The following is a 20,907-nucleotide window of genomic DNA, read 5'->3' as shown; positions in this document are numbered from 1 at the left end:
AGCTAAAGATATTTATTGCTTAAACATATTAAAAAGATTATTTTTTAAAAAGCACATTTTAACATAAAAATAATACTTAAGGTTCACTGTTAAACATCCACAAACGAGGCTTCCATGATATAGAATAGTTTTTATCGTGTCTTATGCACTTATCGCCATCAGGTATGTCCCTAGGTATCCACTGCGTAAAGAACCTAATCTCGTCTTCAGGACGGTGATAAATCCCTTCCAATTTAGGACATTTAAATTCTTCAAAATTGAAAAGTGGAATTCTAGGGTCACAGTTTCGAGTTAAAACTTTATCTGTAGGTAAGTTACCCTTTACCTACAGTGCTTCAGCCCCGAAAAACTGCAAATTTCACTGATTTCTTCCTGAACATTTCTCAGTTCTTGACCACATGTATTATTTGGTGTAATCACTCGGTCGTAGAATCCCAGTCGGTTTATATGGCAAAATGTAGCACTCCACAATCTTTTATCATACTCAAACATATTATAGTTCACTTTCCAATGATAATAGTCAATTTCCTCGAGTTCCAAAGACAATAACAAAAATGCCCATTTCAAATATAACACGACAAGAAGATTTTTTCAAACCAATAAATTCTGTGTCATATAGTCCTATCATCTTGGAAGCTATTAATGTAGTATTTAAGCAGAGAAGTACTTCATCAAACCCTTATACATTTGCTCAAGGTTGAAAAGACTTATTTTGCAATAGCGAAAGTAGTAGTTCATTACGCAGCTAGAAGTACTTCCTCAGACTTTTATTCCTCTGCTCAAGGTAAAAATACTTGTTTTGCAGTAGCAAAAGTAGTAGTAAGTCTTTGGCCCCCAAAGAATCTAAGTGCATTAGGTTTAAATGATTACGCAACTAACATTCAAGGCAAGAGAAATCGATTTTGCAATAGTTCGTTGACTCCAATAATTGCACGCTGGTTTCTTTTCCCTATGGCTAGGGGGAGGAGGCGTAAACCATCTGAATTCATTGTAGTAAGGAGTCTTAAAACTCGTAAAATTCATTGTGGGTAGGAGTCATAAAACTCTCGGTATCTATTGGATGCAAATGATGCGTGGAAATTGTTACGCAACTTGGCTTGTAAAAAATTATATGTTTGTTTATATCATCATAAAAAATTGAAGGTTTTGAATTCGTTCCATAAAATGATTCATCATGTTTTCTCTTGGCATAACACTCATTTCGTTTCCGGGTCATACACAACTTTTAGCATGGTTTCAGTCACATAATATGTCTTTTGTCATTGGTATTATTGCTCTCATTAGAAATAAAGTTCTTCATGACATTTTTTTAACTAAAAATTTTTTTTCTTTGTGACATTTTTTTTAACTTCGAGATGTTTTTTTTATCTCCGAGACATATTTGTTTTACCTTCGAGATGTTTTTTTAACTTAAAAATGTTTTTTCTTTGTGAAGTTTTTTTAACATCGAGATGTTTTTTTTTACTCCGAGACGTTTTTGTTTTAACTTCAACACGTTTTTCCTTCGCGACTTTTTTTTAATTCAAGACGTTCTTGTTTTAAATTTGAGATATTTTTTATATTTTTTTTCTTCAGAAATTTTTGTTCATAAGTGTTTTTTAATTTGAGACGTTCTTATTTCTTCTTGCTTTTTTTAACTTCGAGACTTTTTTTTTTACTTCGAGACGTTTTTGTTTTAAATTCGAGACCATTTTTTTTCTTTGTGACGTTTTTGTTTTAACTTTGGGATGTTATTTAAGCAGAGAAGTACTTCATAAAACTTTTATACCTTTGCTGAAGGCTAAAAAGACTTGTTTCGCGAAAGCGAAAGTAGTAGTTCATTGCACAACTAGAATTACTTCATCAAACTTTTTTGTTAAAACTAGAGAGAGGACATGAAGGAATGATAATTCGTTAAAGTAATTCTCTATGTGTGTCGTTGAAGTAAGGGCTTATGTGTGTCGTGAAAGTATTACTCTATGTTTGTCGTTAAAGTAATGCCCTCTGTGTGTCGTTAAAGTATTGTCCTATGTTTGTTGTGAAATTAATGCCCTATGAGGGCTGTAAAACATGTTAACACCATACTACTAATATTTCTTAAATCATCAGGAAATGCTTAGTGAACGTCTTAGATAATTACACAATCAAAACATTCGCTTGAGACACGGATACGTTATTAATATCAGTGAACAATTTATATATCATATGCCTCTGGCTTTGAAAATATCCAAATTAGCAAGCATTCTGAAGATTTTTTCCCCGCTTAATTCATTCAGAATTGATTCTCCCTGTGACTGAACTAAATATTTGAAACTCATGTTATTCAGATTAATTTGTCCCTGCTTTGAAAAAAAATTCAAAGTAGCAATACTTCACAAGTTTTTTTTAAATTTTTTTATGTTATATTAATTTTGAACTGACTCTCACACTGCTGATTACAAACAAACTAGGCCACAAATAATATTTTGTTCTACTTGAACAAAATAAATAATGACCAGTATACACATTCCATTTTCATTTCTTATTTCAAAAATATCAACGAAATATCGTGAAGAAAAAAAATGCGTTTCAATGTCTAGAAAAAGTTTGCCCCTAACAAATAAACGAAACAACAACGTGATGTAAAGGAACATTTTTTATTCCAATAATGACACATAGAATATCAAACCTTATTAGTATCTTTGAATAAAAATGTCCTTTGTCTAACATCCTCTCGTTTAAGAACAGTAATTTCTTCTTGTGATAGTAATGGTTGGGAGGTATATCTTGGTGATTGCAGACGAATATTAATCTAGTTTTGACTATAGATTCTTGACTCCATGTATCGCTCACAAATGTCATAGCCTTTAGGTAAAGCAGAAGGTTTCACTGGAATGTTTCTTCCATGAAGTCCTTGAACAAAAGAACATGTTTAAAAGTACCTTTTGTGTTCATCTATAGAAAAATCACCACAAAAAGCACACTGACCCTTGTCACTATGGGCAACAAAAAAGAATCCAGCTTTTGCAAGTTCTTTACCGATGAAATCCTTTGGCCACCTTCCATTAAAAATCAATAGTCTAACATCCTCTCTTTTAAGACCAGTACGTTTTTCTTGTGACAGTAAAGGTCGGGAGGTAAATCTTGGTGGTTGCATACGAAGATCCATATGGTTTTGACTATAGCTTCTTGATCCCATGTGTCGCTCACATATACCATAGCCTCCATTAAGGTGAAACCTTAGGAAAATGTCAAAAAGAATACCAAACACAACCAAAAGACTTTTATTTTCATTTATTGGTTGTGAAACAGAGATACCAGCAATATCTGTGATGACTGATGGTATCAGCCATCACAACGTTCGGAAAAGGTTTAGAAGCATCTTCAACTAAATCAAGAGGTACTTTGTGCATCCAGTTTTATAAGACGACGTATCTGCAATGTGTCGAGAACAGCTGAGTGTATAAACGTGAGGTTATAAAGTTTAAACTTTCTGGGTATATTTAAGTAATGTTGAAAAAAAGTCTAGGGTGCAACCAGTCCTCCCATATCCTTTTTAGCTGCAATCTCTTCAAAAACATCTGATAAAAATTTGTTATCTAGATTAACAAAAATCAAATATTTGAAACACTTATGTTTATTACTTAGAATCCAGGAAGGTCTGGTTCATCTTAAAAAATTGGAAATGAAATCAGCTTTAATTGTTCGTGACATCAGATCTTCTTTTTTTGCATAATTACAACAAAGCTTTATTTACGAATGATCTTGACAGGCGTTTATATCATGACTTTAAGAAACAAACAATTCCAACAAGGTGGAAAATGTAAAAAAACAACTTGTGTTTTACCCAATTTTATTGCCTCAAATTTTTAAATGCTGAAAAACTGAGTTCAGTGGTTCAGTTGCAAGATGGTTCAGTCACACGAGGGTTCAGTTACAAGGTGGTTCAGATGCACGGTGGTTCAGTTGCACGGTGGTTCAGTTGCACGGCGGTTCAGTTGCACGGTGGTTTAGTTGCACGGAGGTTCAGTTACACGGGGGTTCAGCTATATGGGGTTGAGTTGCATGGGGGGATAGTTGCACGAGGGTAGACTTAAATGGGGCTTAGTTGCCTGGTGGTTCAGCTACACGAGGGTTCAGTTGCACAGAGGATTGGTTGTACAGGGGTTAAGCTGCACGGTTATTCAGTTAAACGGTGGTTCAGTTTTTGGTGGTTCAGTTACAGGGGTTCAGTTGCTTATGGTTCAGTTAGACGCACACCTTCTGCGATAAACTAGTGCAATTGACTTTTTGTGTGCCCAGGAACACTTTTTGACCCCCAGGAGCTAATCTTAGCTTAAAATAAATCCAGATTTTGTTTTCTATTCTGCGTTTTAGTGCTGGAGATCCTCAGGTGGCCTTGCCATCTATTTCAAGTGTGATTCGAAGACTAGTACATTTGAAGAGTTTGATAATATCCTTGTTCTGTTTATTGAGGGTTTTGCGCAAGTTAATTTTATCTGCCAGTAGATTCTTGCAATGACCAGTTCGAACAACTGCTTTCTCTAAATTGTTACCGACTTATTTCGTGTCGTGATAAACTTAAGCGTCTGAATATATCGTGCATTATTGTAGAGAATTTTAATTGTAATAGTAGCGTGATGATTCATCGCCACGGGTTTTTCTTCTGCTGATTTTTCAAAGTTCATTTTGGATTTCTTTCATTCAAATTCAAGAGTTGGAATATTTCAGTAGTGTTTTGTCGTGGTTTACCTTGTCACAGTTACATTCTCTTCATTTTTCCAACTTCATATTGAATTTCTTTCGTTGAAATGCAAGAATTGGAATATTTCAGTAGTATTTTGTCGTGGTTTACCCTGTCATAGTTATATTCTCATGATTTTTTTCAAAGTTCATTTGAATTTCTTTCGTGAAATGCAAGAGTTGGAATATTTCAGTAGTGTTTTGCTATGGTTTACCTTGTCACAGTTACATTCTCCTGATTTTTCAAAATTCATTTTGAATTTCTTTCGTTGAAATGCAAGAGTTGGAATATTTCAGTAGTGTTTTGCTATGGTTTACCTTGTCACAGTTACATTCTCTTGATTTTTCAAACTCTATTTTGAGTTTCTTTCGTTTAAATGCAAGAGTTGGGATATTTCATTAGTGTTTTGTTGTGGTTTACCCTGTCATAGTTACATTCTCTTGATTTTTCAAAGTTCATTTGAATTTATATCGTAAAATGCCAGAGTTGGAATATTTCAGTAGTGTTTTGTTGTGCTTTACATTGTCACAATTACATTTATCTTGATTTTTCAAAGTTCATTTTGGATTTCTTTTGTTGAAATGCAAGAGTTGGAATATTTCAGTAGTGTTTTGTCGTGGTTTACCATGTCACAGTTACATTCTCTTGATTTTTCAAAATTCATTTTGTATTTATTTAGTTGAAATGCAAGAGTTTGATTATTTCAGTAGTGTTTTGTGGTGGTTTACCCTTTCATTGTTACATTCTCATGATTTTTCAAACTTCATTTTGAGTTTCTTTCGTTGAAATGCAAGATTTGGAATATTTCAGTAATGTTTTGTCGTGGTTTAACTTTTCACAGTTACATTCTCTTGATGTTTCAAACTTCATTTTGGATTTCTTTCGTAGAAATGCAAGAGTTGGAATATTTCAGTAGTGTTTTGTCGTGGTTTACCATGTCACAGTTACATTCTCTTGATTTTTCAAATTCATTTTGGATTTCTTTCGTTGAAATGCAAGAGTTGGAATATTTCAGTAGTGTTTTGTCGTGGTTTACCATGTCACAGTTACATTCTCTTGATTTTTCAAAGTTCATTTTGGATTTCTTTCATTGAAATGCATGAGTTGGATTATTTCAGAAGTGTTTTGTCGTGGTTTACCCTGTCAGAGTTACATTCTCATGATTTTTCAAAGTTCATTTGTATTTCTTTCGTTGAAATGCAAGAGTTGGAATATTTCAGTAGTGTTTTGTTGTTGTTTACATTGTCACAGTTACATTCTCTTGATTTTTCAAAATTCATTTAGAATTTCTTTCGCTAAAATGCAAGAGTTGCAATATTTCAGTAGTGTTTTGTTGTGTTTTACCCTGACACAGTTACATTCTCATGATTTTTTTTTCAAACTTCATTTGAATTTCTTTCGTGTAATTCAAGAGTTGGAATATTTCAGTAGTGTTTTGCTATGGTTTACCTTATCACAGCTACATTCTCTTGATTTTTCAAAGTTCATTTGAATTTCTTTCGTTGAAATGCAAGAGTTGGAATATTTCAGTAGTGTTTTGTTGTGGTTTACCTTGTCACAGTTACATTCTCTTGATTTTTTAAACTTCATTTTGAATTTCTTTCGTTGAAATGCAAGAGTTGGAATATTTTAGTAGTGTTTTGTTGTGTTTTACCTTGTCATAGTTACATTCTCTTGATTTTCATACTTCATTTGAATTTATTTCGTGAAATGGAAGAGTTGGAATATTTCAGCAGTGTTTTGTTATGGTTTACCCTGTCATAGTTACACTCTCTTGATTTTTCAAAGTTCATTTGAATTTATTTAGTGAAATGCAAGAGTTGGAATATTTTAGTAGTGTTTTGTCGTGGTTTACCATGTCACAGTTACATTCTCTTGGTTTATCAAAGTTTATTTTGGATTTCTTTCGTTGAAATGCAAGTGGTTTACCTTTTGTTGTGGTTTACCTTGTCAGAGTTACACTCTCTTGATTTTTCAAAGTTCATTTTTGGATTTCTTTCATTGAAATGCAAGAGTTGGAATATTTCAGAAGTGTTCTTTCGTGGTTTACCTTGTCACAGTTACATTCTCTTGATTTTTCAAAGTTCATTTTGAATTTCTTTCATTGAAATGCAAGAGCTGGATTATTTAAGTAGTGTTTTGTCGTTGTTTTCCTTGTCACAGTTACATTCTCATGATTTTTCAAAGTTCATTTTGAATTTCTTTATTTGAAATGCAAGAGTTGGAATATATCAGTAGTGTTTTGTCGTGGTTTACCTTGTCACAGTTACATTATCTTGATTTTTCAAAGTTCATTTTGGATTTCTTTCGTTGAAATGCATGAGTTCGAATATTTCAGTAGTGTTTTGTCGTGGTTTACCGTATCACAGTTACATTCTCTTGATTTTTCAAAGTTAATTTTGAATTTATTTAGTTGAAATGTAAGAGTTGGAATATTTCAGTAGTGTTTTGTCGTGGTTTACCATATGATAGTTACATTCTCTCGATTTTTCAAAGTTCATTTGAATTTCTTTCATTGAAATGCAAGAGTTGGAATATTTCAGTTATGTTATGATGTGTTTTATCTTGTCAGAGTAATATTATCTTGATTTTTCAAAGTAAATTTTTGGATTTCTTTCATTGAAATGCAAGAGTTGGAATATTTCAGTAGTGTTTCGTCGTGGTCTACCTTGTCACAGTTAAATTCTCTTGATTTTTCAAAGTTCATTTTGAATTTCTTTTTTTGAAATGCACGAATTGGAATATTTCAGTAGTGTTTTGTTGTGGCTTACCTTGTCAGAGTTTTGGATTTTTCAAAGTTCATTTTTTGGATTTCTTTCATTGAAATGCAAGAGTTGGAATATTTCAGTAATGTTCTTTCGTGGTTTACCTTGTCACAGTTACAATCTCTTGATTTTTCAAAGTTCACTTTGAATTTATTTCGGTGAAATGCAAGAGTTGGAATATTTCAGTAGTGTTTTGTCGTGGTTTACCGTGTAACAGTTACATTCTCTCGATTTTTCAAAGTTCATTTTGGATTTTTTCATTAAAATGCAAGAGTTGGAATGTTTCAGTAGTGTTTTGTCGTGGTTTACCGTGTAACAGTTACATTCTCTCGATTTTTCAAAGTTCATTTTAAACTTATATCGTTGAAATGCAAAAGTTGGTATGTTTCAGTTGTGTTTTGTCGTGGTTTACCGTGTCATAATTGCATTCTCTTTATTTTTCAAATTTCATTTGAGTTTATTTCATTGAAATACAAGAGTTGGAATATTTCAGTAGTGTTTTGCTGTGGTTTACCTTGACTCAGTTACATTCTCTTGATTTTTCAAAGTTCATTTCGAATTTCTTTCCTTGAAATGCAAAAGTTGGAATATTTCAGTAGTGTTTTGTTGTGGTTTACCTTGTCACAGTTACATTCTCTTGATTTTTCAAAGTTCATTTTTGGATTTCTTTCATTGAAATGCAAGAGTTAGAATATTTTAGAAGTGTTCTGTTGAGCTTTACCTTGTCAAAGTTACATTCTCTTGATTTTCCAAACTTCATTTTGAATTTCTTTCTTTGAAATGCAAGAGTTGGAATATTTCAGTAGTGTTTTGCTATGGTTTACCTTGTCACAGTTACATTCTCTTGATTTTTCAAATGCAAGAGTTGAAATGCAAAAGTTGGAATATTTCAGTAGTGTTTTGTCGTGGTTTACCTTGTCACAGTTACACGTGCGCGCGCTCGTTTAACTGTGGCAAGGTAAAGCACGACAAAACACTACTGAAATATTCCAATTCGTGCATTTCAAAAAAAGAAATTCAAAATGAACTTTGAAAAATCGAGAGAATGTAACTGTGACAAGGTAGACCACGACGAAGCAATACTGAAATATTCCAACTCGTGCATTTCAATGAAAAAAATCCAAAAATGAACTTTGAAAAATCAAGAGAATGTACCTGTGACACGGTAAACCACATCAAAACATTACTTAAATATTTCAACTCTTGCATTTCAATGAAAGAAATTCAAATTAACTTTGAAAAATCGAGAGAATGTAACAATGACAGGGTAAACCATGACAAAACACAACTGAAATATTCCAACTCTTGCATTTCAACGAAATAAATTTAAAATGAACTTTGAAAAATCAAGAGAATGTAAATGTGACAAGGTAAACCACAACAAAACACTACTGAAATATTCCAACTCTTGCATTTCAACGAAAAAATCCAAAATGTACTTTGAAAAATCAAGAGAATGTAATTGAGACAAGGTAAACCACTACGAAGCACTACGGAAATAATCCAACTCCTGCATTTCAACTAAAGAATCTCAAAATGAACTTTGAAAAATCAAGAGAATGTAACTGTGACAAGGTAAACCACAACAAAACACTACTGAAATATTCCAATTCGTGCATTTCAAAAAAGAAATTCAAAATGAACTTTGAAAAATCAAGAGAATTGAACTGTGACAAGGTAGACGACGACGAAACACTACTGAAATATTCCAATTCTTTCATTTCAATGAAAAAAATCCAAAAATGAACTTTGAAAAATCAAGATAATGTTACTGTGACAAGGTAAACCACATCAAAACATGACTGAAATATTCCAACTCTTGCATTTCAATGAAAGAAATTCAAATGAACTTTGAAAAATCGAGCGAATGTAACTATGACAGGGTAAACCACGACAAAACACTACTGAAATATTCCAACTCTTGCATTTCAACGAAATAAATTTAAAATGAACTTTGATAAATCAAGAGAATGTAACTGTGACACGGTAAACCACGACAAAACACTACTGAAATATTCCAACTCTTGCATTTCAACGAAAAAATCCAAAATGAACTTTGAAAAATCAAGAGAATGTAACTGTGACAAGATAAACCACGACAAAATACTACTGAAATATTCCAACTCTTGCATTTCAACGAAAGAAATTCAAAATGAATTTTGAAAAATGATGAGAATCTAACTATGACAAGGTAAACCACGACAAAAATCTACTGAAATATTCCAACTCATGCATTTCAATGAAATAAATTCAAAATGAACTTTGAAAAATCAAGAGAATGTAACTGTGACAAGGTAAACCACGAAAGAACACTACTGAAACATTCCAACTCTTGCATTTCAATGAAAGGAATCTAAAAATGAACTTTGAAAAATCAAGAGAGTGTAACTGTGACAAGGTAAACCACAACAAAACACTACTGAAGTATTCCAACTCTTGCATTTCAACGAAAGAAATTCAAAAAAGAACTTCAAAAAATCAAGAGAATGTAACTGTGACAAGGTAAACCCAAACAAAACAATACTGAAATATTCCAATTCTTACATTTCAACTAAAGAAATTCAAAATGAACTTTTAAAAATCAATAGAATGTAACTGTGACACGGTAAACCACGACTCTTGCATTTCCACGAAAAAAAAAATCCAAAATGGACTTTGAAAAATCAAGAGAATGTAACTGTGACAAGGCAAACCACGACAAAACACTACTGAAATATTCCAACTCTTGCATTTCAAGGAAAGAAATTCAAAATGAAATTTGAAAAATAAAGAGAATTTAATTCTGGCAAGGCAAACCAAACCAAAATACTACTTAAATATTTCAAATCTTTCATTTCAAAGAAAGAAATCCTAAAATGAACTTTGAAAAATCAAGATCGAGTAAATGTGACACAGTATAACACGACAAACCACTACTGAAATATTTTAACTCTTGCATTTCGACGAAAAAGATTCAAAATGGACCTTGAAGACTTAAGAGAATGTAACTGTGACAAGGTAAACCACAACAAAACATTGCTGAAATACTCCAAGTCTTGCATTTCAACGAAAGAAATTCAAATGAACTTTGAAAAATCAAGAGAATGTAACTTTGACAAGGTAAAGCACAAAAAAACATTGTTGAAATATTCCAACTCTTGAATTTCAACGAAAGAAATTCAAAAATGAACTTTGAAAAATAAAGAGAATATAACTGTGACAAGGTAAACCACGACAAAACACTACTGAAATATTCCAACTCTTGCATTTCAACGAAAGAATTCCAAAATGAACTTTGAAAAATCAAGAGAATGTAACTATGACAGGGTAAACTACGACAAAACACTACTGAAATATTCCAACTCTTGCATTTCAACGAAAGAAATCCAACGTGAACTTTTAAAAATCAAGAGAATGTAACTGTGCCAAGGTAAACCACGACGGAACATTAATGAAATATTTCAACTCTTGCATTTCAACGAAAGAAATACAAAAATGAACTTTGAAAAATCAAGAGAATGTAAGTGTGACAAGTTAAACCCCAACAAAACACTACTGAAATATTCCAACTCTTGCATTTCAACGAAATAAATTCAAAATGAACTTTGAAAAATCAAGAGAATGTAACTGTGACACGGTAAACCAATGACAAAAAACTACTGAAATATTCCAACTCTTGCATTTCAACGAAAAAAAAAAATCCAAAATGAAATTTGGAAAATCAAGATAATTTAACTGTGACAAAGAAGACCACGACAAAACACTACTGAAATATTCCAACTCTTGCATTTCAAGGAAATAAATCCCAAATGAACTTCGAAACATCAAGAGAATGTAACTGTGACAAGGTAAACCACGACAAAACACTACTGAAATATTCCAGCTCTTGAATTTCAACGAATGAAATTCAAAATGAACTTTGAAAAATCAAGAGAATGTAACTGTGACAAGGTAGACCAGAGCAAAACACAACTGAAATATTCCAACTCTTGCTTTTCAACGAAAGAGATTCAAAATGAACCTTGAAAAATCAAGAGAATGTAACTGTGACAAGGTAAACCACAACAAAACACTTCTGAAATATTCCAACTCTTGAATTTCAACGAAAGAAATTCAAAAATGAACTTTGAAAAATCAAGAGAATGTAACTGTGACAAGGTAAACCACGACAAAACACTACTGAAATATTCCAACTCTTGCATTTCAATGAAACAAATCCAAAAATGAACATTTAAAAATCAGGAGAATGTAACTGTGACAAGGTAAGGCACAACAAAACACGACTGAAATATTCCCACTCTTCCAATTCAACGAAAGAAATTCAAAATGAACTTTGAAAAATCAAGAGAATGTAACTGTGACAAGGTAAACCACAACAAAACACTACTGAAATATTCCAACTCTTGCATTTCAATGAAATAAACTCAAATAAATTTTGAAAAATAAAGAAAATGCAACTAGGACACGGTAAACCACGACAAAATACTACTGAAATATTCCAACTTTTGCATTTCAACGATATAAATTTAAAATGAACTTTGAAAAATCGAGAGAATGTAACTGTGACACGGTAAACCACGACATAACACTACTGAAATATTCCAACTATTGCATTTCAACGAAAAAAAACCAAATTTAACTTTTAAAAATAGAGAGAATGAAAATGTGACACGGTAAACCACAACAAAACACTACTTAAATATTCAAACTCTTGCATTTCACCGAAATAAATTCAACGTGAACCTTTAAAAATCGAGAGATTGTAACTATGACAGGGTAAACCACGGCAAAACACTACTGAAATATTCCAACTCTTGCATTTCAATGAAAGAAATTCAAATGAATTTTGAAAAATCAAGAGAATGTAACTATGACAGGGTAAACCACGACAAAACACTACTGAAATATTCCAACTCTTCCATTTCAACGAAATAAATTCTAAATCAATGTTGCTTTCCAAAGTGGGTTGATAGACTGAGCGCTTTTCTAATTGATAATCATTACTGCGTGATGGCATTTCTGGAAATCCATTCTTGTAATCCAAAATTGGTATTTTGACATCTAGAATAGAGAGATGATTAAAGTTCAAAGGTAGATAAACGAGGTAAAATGCAGTTCCAAAAAGTGGAAGTACAAACACATGCAGATTACTCCAAGTTGACTGAAAAAAAAATTGAACTTCACTATTCTATAAATTTAATTAGATAAACAATATAAAATTAAGTTACTATGTGAAACAAGCACTAATTTTTTTTATACTCTATCCTAAAGTTTACTTTTATTGACTTACTATACTAGGAATGTAATTTCGAATTGGAAAATAGTGATGGCCTAGAATTGATGCTTAGGAAACAGGAATAATCCTATTATTTTACACAGGTGTAAAATAAAACTTTAAATTAGAATATTAAACTAGCAGTGACTCATAATGAATGCAAAACTTGTATTTTTAAAGAAAAAATTAATTATTTATGCAAAATTAATATTTATATCATAATGAACAGGTGTTCTTAAAGAATACCAGTATGGTGCAAAAAACAATTCCTAATTTAATCAAGCAGGTAAATAATCAAAGAAATGCTCTAGATTCCCTTCTCCCCATTCTGGTGCAAAAACTCACCTTTTTATTTTCTTTGTATCAAAAAGTAGTTAAGATTTTTAAATAAACTCAGAGACTTCACATTCATACTTCCTAGAATGAAATAAAACATACCTCATCCATTATGAAAGAAGATATTGAATTTAGTATAATACTTAATGAGAACGGGCACAGCGAAGACTGAGAGACCCCTTTACTCGTTTCTTAAAAATATTTCAAAGTTGTAAACTCACTTCACTTAATTTTTTTTTTCAATTAATGTTAACTCTAACCGAAATTCTGAAAAAAACATAACGATAAGAAAACTAATTATTACTTTTGGGAATTTTTATTTTTTTTTACAAACAATTAACGGAAGTTAGCAAATCAAGAAAAAAAAAATAATCAAAAAGAAATATTAAAGGTCAATATTATCGATTTCTAACAATACCTTCATTTTGGAAATCAGATAGACTTATCCCTGGACAGTCAAGGTCAAGCTTCAATTGTGTCAAAATGGCTGATGAATTAAATTCTTGTTTAACAGGCAACTCAGAGTATTCAAAATTGTCAAGTTCATCATCATTCGCTGGCGTTTCACCTTCTTCTAATTCTGAAAAAAAATTCGTAGTAAATATAAATGATATTGTTATACTATTAGCCATTCCTGACATATTGCAGATACAGCACTGATAACTTCTATTCACATTAATATATTTGGATTTAGAATAGTTCAGCTTCTCCCTAAGCGCTACCTGAAAGTTTCAACTTAATACCCTTAACCATTATTGATACGTATATTATCCTCTGGTCTAGTGCAATATCTTCATCATCATTAACTCAAGGCTTCAAATTATTACCCTTAGCTTTTCCTGAGAAGTTGCAGATACGCCAATTTGACAACTTGGATACATATACTTTTTTTTAGTTCACCATTCCTTACAAGTTTCAACTTAAGAAACTTAGCGGGTTAAAGGTTCATTTTTTTGGCTAGTTAAACATCCCCCTTAATAGTCACCAAAAGTTTAAACTTGATACCCTTAGCCATGAGCGTCTTTTAATTTTGTGACAGATTCAGTATGAATCGATTTTTCAATCAGTACAGACTGAAAAACAGCCTTTTTCTGGAATTTAAACAAGCCTGTGTGGCAAGTTTTTATGAACTAAATTTAAAATCTCTCTCAATGACTCGATGAATGAAGGTCGCTTGTATTGAATATGGTTGAAACTTAGCCAAAGAGTTAGACATTTTATTTAGCCGTCAAGCAGTGGACACTTCAGGCATAGTCAGAACGTCCGAAAAAATGTGTACATTCGTTAAACAGTTTGCGTTTCGTCCTAGCTTTGCTCCACCCTCGAATCATTGGTTAATGCTAAGTTAACTAAGAAAATACAGAATAAAATTTTCTACTGAATAAAATGCAGAATTTTCTGCTGTGAAGACTCCAGGGGGGGGGGACTTTCCTGTGGAAATGTTTGACGTGGGCAATTTGCCAGAATTCCTACACAAAATTAATTTTATTTGTCTTACTTTATCATTGCCGACTCAATTTTACATGTGGAGATGTTAAGAAGAATCGAGCAGGGACAAATTTTACCAGGTTGGAATTATCTAGAGTACCTCTCCGTAGGGGGGGGGAAAGAATTTTCTACGCGAGAAATTCTCCATAGGAGAGTTTTCCACGGTATGCATTTTGCATTGGGAACTTTCTGCGGTAGCAACTTTTTATTAGGTTTGGGGGCGGGGCTATTTGCTGGAAAACTTTTCCATGGATGAGATGATTTTCGGTATAATTTAAAAGACAATCAGAAATTAAAGTCTTTTTAAAATGAAAAAAAAATGTTAAGTAAAAAAATGTCAGCTATGACTATAAATAAATAGATGGTGGCAAATTAAATATTTGAACTGCACCTGGTAGTAGTGTCTGTGTCTGAAAATTCCTCTTGCATCTCTGACTTTTGAATAGATATTCTAAATGATGGAGTTGCCGGTGGTTTACTTAGCGTAGCGTGCTATGCTAAGTGAACCTAAATGAGCCTAACTTGATTGCAGTTATTTTAAAAAAGGATTTGATTTTAGATTAGCTGCAGGTACCCGGATGAAGGTACAAATCTGTTGTGCTGCCATCTATATCTAAATTGAAATACATTTGAGCACTTGGGTTAGTAAAAAAATATTGCCATCTATGATTCAAAATAATAAATGGCAGCAAATGAAATATTTGAAGCGCGCCTGGTAGTAGTATCTATGTCTGAAAATTCCTGTTCTTGCATCTCCGACTTTTGAATAGATATTCTAAATGATGAAGTTGCTAACATACCCTAAAAATCTGGGAAAAATAGCAAAGTAATTTAATGAAATATTTTTATTGAAAGAATGGCAAGTACAATGCAAGTAAGAAACCATTGGAAGAAAGGATACCCTTACTATCCCAAGAAAACCGGAAAGTACAACAAATGTCTTGGAAAAGAAGGCACAGTATACTAGAAAGGGATCACGAAGAGCAAAATCAAAGATCAAGAAAAGTGAGTCCCACTACAGGAATTCTTCACGTTCTTTGAAAAATGACAGAGAAGCCTCATATAAAAGATATAGGGCATACAAAAATTCATCATCGTTGTAATCATTGGTGAACACATTACCTGTTGATAGATCCTATCACCATCTTTCTGGTATTAGCAATCAACAGAAGAAAAAAGGAAAAAGTAGAGTCTATCGCTACACTAATATTATAAACAATATCCTGTCTATATGTCGAAACTGTTACCTGTGTAAAAAATCTGTTGTAAAGACTATGAAATCGCAAGTAAAATAGAAATGGCATTAGCATATCATATAACCAAGGAAATTAAAGACAATTAAACGAAAAGTAAAGCATCAGTGAACGTTTAGAGTCAACATAAAACTGATGTAATTATTTTTGGAGCGGATTCAAAGCATTCAAATTTTTTATTATGATATCAATAATATAAAGCATTGTACGTGCCATGAGAAACCGAAGAAAAACGGAAAAAGTACAGTCTATCGCTACACTAATATTATAATTTTTCCGTTCTACTTTTTCCGTTTTTCTTCGGTTGAATGCTAATACCAGAAAGACGGCGATAGGGTTTATCAAGAGGTAATGTGTTACCAGAAAAAAAAGCCAGAAGTTCCCCCTCGTCATCAACTATTAGTTTCAGGCTTGCATTCTCTCTGAGTGCTATCATCTCTGGAAAAGTTACTCTCATACATCCACCATCATAACTGTTGAATTTTTCTGATCCAAATTTTTTTTTTCAAAAAAAGGAATCTAATATCTCACTGTCATGCCAACGCACTCATACATTTCCAATAGTGTTACCATTAGTACTTGTTTCATAGTTCAAATAATTGTCTTTGTCAAAATTCAATACTACAACAACTTTATCATGAACATACGCTTTCTTGAAATATTTCATCGTAACTTAAAAAAAATAATATGTAACTGTTTATCCTTCCAATGTACGAATAATACGGTTCAAAAAATATGATAAACTAAGTATTGTCAATGACCAACCATAGAATACCAAGGGTGGCAGCCGCATAAAAAACAAGACTAAAAAACTAAATCTTGTTCACCAATGATTACAACGATGATGAATTTTGAATGCCCTATATCTTTTATATGAGGCTTCTCTGTCATTTTTCAAAGAACGTGAAGAATTCCTGTAGTGGGACTAACTTTTCTTGATCTTTTATTTTGCTCTTCGTGATCCCTTTCTATTATACTGTGCCTTCTTTTCCAAGACATTTGTTGTACTTTCCGGTTTTTTTGGGATAGTAAGGGTATCCTTTCTTCCAATAGTTTCTTACTTGACCAAGCTAAAACTGAGTTTCTCTCCATTTTAGTTGTTTTAATTTCATTCAATATTTTTGTCCTCATATCTTTTTGTATTTTTGTATTTTTTTGTCCTTATGATTTCCACTGTCCATGTGTTCCAAAGCAACTGCATTAGACTCATAAGAATTGGTGAAATCATGATAACAGCCTTTACAGATGCTACAATCGCAGTAAAAAGATATTTTTTCAATATTTTCATTCATCATAGCTTAGTTTGAAACTTGCAGAGCGAATTCTTCTGGTAACAGACTCTCTGAAACATGTTGCTGAAATGATGATTGGTTCTCCTGAAATATATATAAAACCTGAAAACTCCAATTAAAATGTCTGACTTTTGAAAAAAAATCAGTTGGCACCTTTCCAGCTTTGGATGAAAAAAAAATATCCTGTTCATCTCTCTCAGACTCCTTGTGAAGGGGGGTGGGTATACCTTGAGTATGATTTTACTTGTGAACTAGAACTATTCTAAAGAATAAAGCTGGGTTAAGCTAAAGATATTTATTGCTTAAAAATATTAAAACGATTATTTTTTAAAAAGCACATTTTAACATAAAAATAATACTTAAGGTTCACTGTTAAACATCCACAAACGAGGCTTCCATGATATAGAATAGTTTTTATCGTGTCTTATGCACTTATCGCCATCAGGTATGTCCCTAGGTATCCACTGCGTAAAGAACCTAATCTCGTCTTCAGGACGGTGATAAATCCCTTCCAATTTAGGACATTTAAATTCTTCAAAATTGAAAAGTGGAATTCTAGGGTCACAGTTTCGAATTAAAACTTTATCTGTAGGTACGTTACCCTTTACCTACAGTGCTTCAGCCCCGAAAAACTGCAAATTTCACTGATTTCTTCCTGAACATTTCTCAGTTCTTGACCACATGTATTATTTGGTGTAATCACTCGGTCGTAGAATCCCAGTCGGTTTATATGGCAAAATGTAGCACTCCACAATCTTTTATCATACTCAAACATATTATAGTTCACTTTCCAATGATACTAGTCAATTTCCTCGAGTTCCAAAGACAATAACAAAAATGCCCATTTCAAATATAACACGACAAGAAGATTTTTTCAAACCAATAAATTCTGTGTCATATAGTCCTATCATCTTGGAAGCTATTAATGTAGTATTTAAGCAGAGAAGTACTTCATCAGACCTTTATACATTTGCTCAAGGTTGAAAAGACTTATTTTGCAATAGCGAAAGTAGTAGTTCATTACGCAGCTAGAAGTACTTCCTCAGACTTTTATTCCTCTGCTCAAGGTAAAAATACTTGTTTTGCAGTAGCAACAGTCGTAGTAAGTCTTTGGCCCCCAAAGAATCCAAGTGCTTAAGTTTAAATCAGTGCGCAACTAACATTCAAGGCAAGAAAAATCGATTTTGCAATAGTTCGTTGACTACAATAGTTTCAGAGCTGATTTCTTATTCCAATGGCTAGGGGAAGAAGTCGTAAAACCATCTGTATTCATTGTGGGAAGGAGTCATAAAACCCGTAGAATTCATTGTGGGGAGGAGTCATAGAAATCTCGGTGCTTATTTCATGCAAATGAAGAATGGAAATTGTTGAGTAACTTATCTTTTAAAATATTACACGTTTACTTACAACCTCATAAGAGATGGAGGATTTGGAATTCTTTACATAAAATTATTCATCATGTTTTCTCTTGGCATAACACTCATTTCGTTTCCGGGTCATACACAACTTTTAGCATGGTTTCAGTCACATAATATGTCTTTTGTCATTGGTATTATTGCTCTCATTAGAAATAAAGTTCTTCATGACATTTTTTTAAATATAAATTTTTTTTTCTTTGTGACATTTTTTTTAACTTCGAGATGTTTTTTTTATCTCCGAGACATATTTGTTTTACCTTCGAGATGTTTTTTTAACTTCAAAATGTTTTTTCTTTGTGAAGTTTATTTAACTTCGAGATATTTTTTTTTACTCCGAGACGTTTTTGTTTTAACTTCAACACGTTTTTCCGTGGCGATTTTTTTTTATTAAAGACGTTATTGTTTTTAATTTGAGATCTTTTTTCGATTTTTTTTCTTCAGAAATTTTTGTTCATAAAGGTTTTTTAATTTGAGACGTTCTTATTTCTTCTTGCTTTTTTTAACTTCGAGACTTTTTTTTTACTTCGAGACCTTTTTTGTTTTAACTTTGAGACCATTTTTTTTTCTTTGTGACGTTATTGTTTTAGCTTTGGGACGTTATTTAAGCAGAGAAGTACCTCATCAAACTTTTATACCTTTGCTCAGGGTTAAAAAGAATTGTTTCGTGAAAGCAAAAGTAGTAGTCCATTGCACAACTAGAATTACTTCATCAAACTTTTTTGTTAAAACTAGAGAGAGGACATGAAGGAATGATAATTCGTTAAAGTAATTCTCTATGTGTGTCGTTGAAGTAAGGGCTTATGTGTGTCGTGAAAGTATTACTCTATGTTTGTCGTTAAAGTAATGCCCTCTGTGTGTCGTTAAAGTATTGTCCTATGTTTGTTGTGAAATTAATGCCCTATGAGGGCTGTAAAACATGTTAACACCATACTACTAATATTTCTTAAATCATCAGGAAATGCTTAGTGAACGTCTTAGATAATTACACAATCAAAACATTCGCTTGAGACACGGATACGTTATTAATATCAGTGAACAATTTATATATCATATGCCTCTGGCTTTGAAAATATCCAAATTAGCAAGCATTCTGAAGATTTTTTCCCCGCTTAATTCATTCAGAATTGATTCTCCCTGTGACTGAACGAAATATTTGAAACTCCTGTTATTCAGATTCATGTGTCTCTGATTTGAAAAAAAATTCAAAGAAGCAAGACTTCACAAGTTTTTTTTTAATTTTTTTATGTTATATTAATTTTCAACTGGCTCTCACACTGCTGATTACAAACAAACTAGGCCACAAATAATATTTTGCTCTACTTGAACAAAATAAATAATGACCAGTATACACATTCCATTTTCATTTCTTATTTCAAAAATATCAACGAAATATCGTGAAGAAAAAAATGCGTTTCAATGTCTAGAAAAAGTTTGCCCCTAACAAATAAACGAAACAACAACGTGATGTAAAGGAACATTTTTTATTCCAATAATGACACATAGAATATCAAACCTTATTAGTATCTTTGAATAAAAATGTCCTTAGTCTAACAACATCTCATTTAAGAACTGTAATTTCTTCTTGTGATAGTAATGGTTGGGAGGTATATCTTGGTGATTGCAGACGAATATTAATCTAGTTTTGACTATAGATTCTTGACTCCATGTATCGCTAACAAATGTCACAGCCTTCAGTTAAAGCAAAAGGTTTCACTGGAATTTTTCTGCTATCAACTCCTTGAACAAAAGAACATGTTTAAAAGTACCTTCTGTGTTCATCTATCGAAAAATCACCACAGGTTTCACTGGAATTTTTCTGCTATCAACTCCTTGAACAAAAGAATATGTTTCAAAGTACCTTCTGTGTTCATCTATAGAAAAATCACCACAAAAAGCACACTGACCCTTGTCACTATGGGCAACAAAAAAGAATCCAGCTTTTGCAAGTTCTTTACCGATGAAATCCTTTGGCCACCTTCCATTAAAAATCAATAGTCTAACATCCTCTCTTTTAAGACCAGTACGTTTTTCTTGTGACAGTAAAGGTCGGGAGGTAAATCTTGGTGGTTGCATACGAAGATCCATATGGTTTTGACTATAGCTTCTTGATCCCATGTATCGCTCACATATACCATAGCCTTCATTAAGGTGAAACCTTAGGAAAATGTCAAAAAGAATACCAAACACAACCAAAAGACTTTTATTTTCATTTATTGGTTGTGAAACAGAGATACCAGCAATATCTGTGATGACTGATGGTATCAGCCATCACAACGTTCGGAAAAGGTTTAGAAGCATCTTCAACTAAATCAAGAGGTACTTTGTGCATCCAGTTTTATAAGACGACGTATCTGCAATGTGTCGAGAACAGCTGAGTGTATAAACGTGAGGTTATAAAG

At 32.4% G+C, this 20,907-nt stretch overlaps 1 protein-coding gene across 1 annotated transcript in view; it reads right to left on the bottom strand.

Annotated features, from left to right (window-relative positions):
- LOC148947396 (uncharacterized) overlaps window positions 1–20,907 on the bottom strand; it is a 195,064-nt gene that overhangs the window by 6,533 nt on the left and 167,624 nt on the right. Inside the window, exon 2 of the mRNA XM_089095793.1 lies at window positions 13,476–13,637. Coding sequence (XP_088951919.1) covers window positions 13,476–13,637 — 162 coding nt within the window. The remainder of the gene's footprint in view (window positions 1–13,475; window positions 13,638–20,907) is intronic.

Source organism: Artemia sp. Qi Xiang Cuo, chromosome 10, assembly GCF_049724085.1.
Source record: "Artemia sp. Qi Xiang Cuo chromosome 10, ASM4972408v1, whole genome shotgun sequence".
NCBI lineage: Eukaryota > Metazoa > Arthropoda > Branchiopoda > Anostraca > Artemiidae > Artemia > Artemia sp. Qi Xiang Cuo.
Note: the sequence above shows the minus strand (reverse complement) of the source record. Positions and strands in the feature narration are given on the sequence as shown.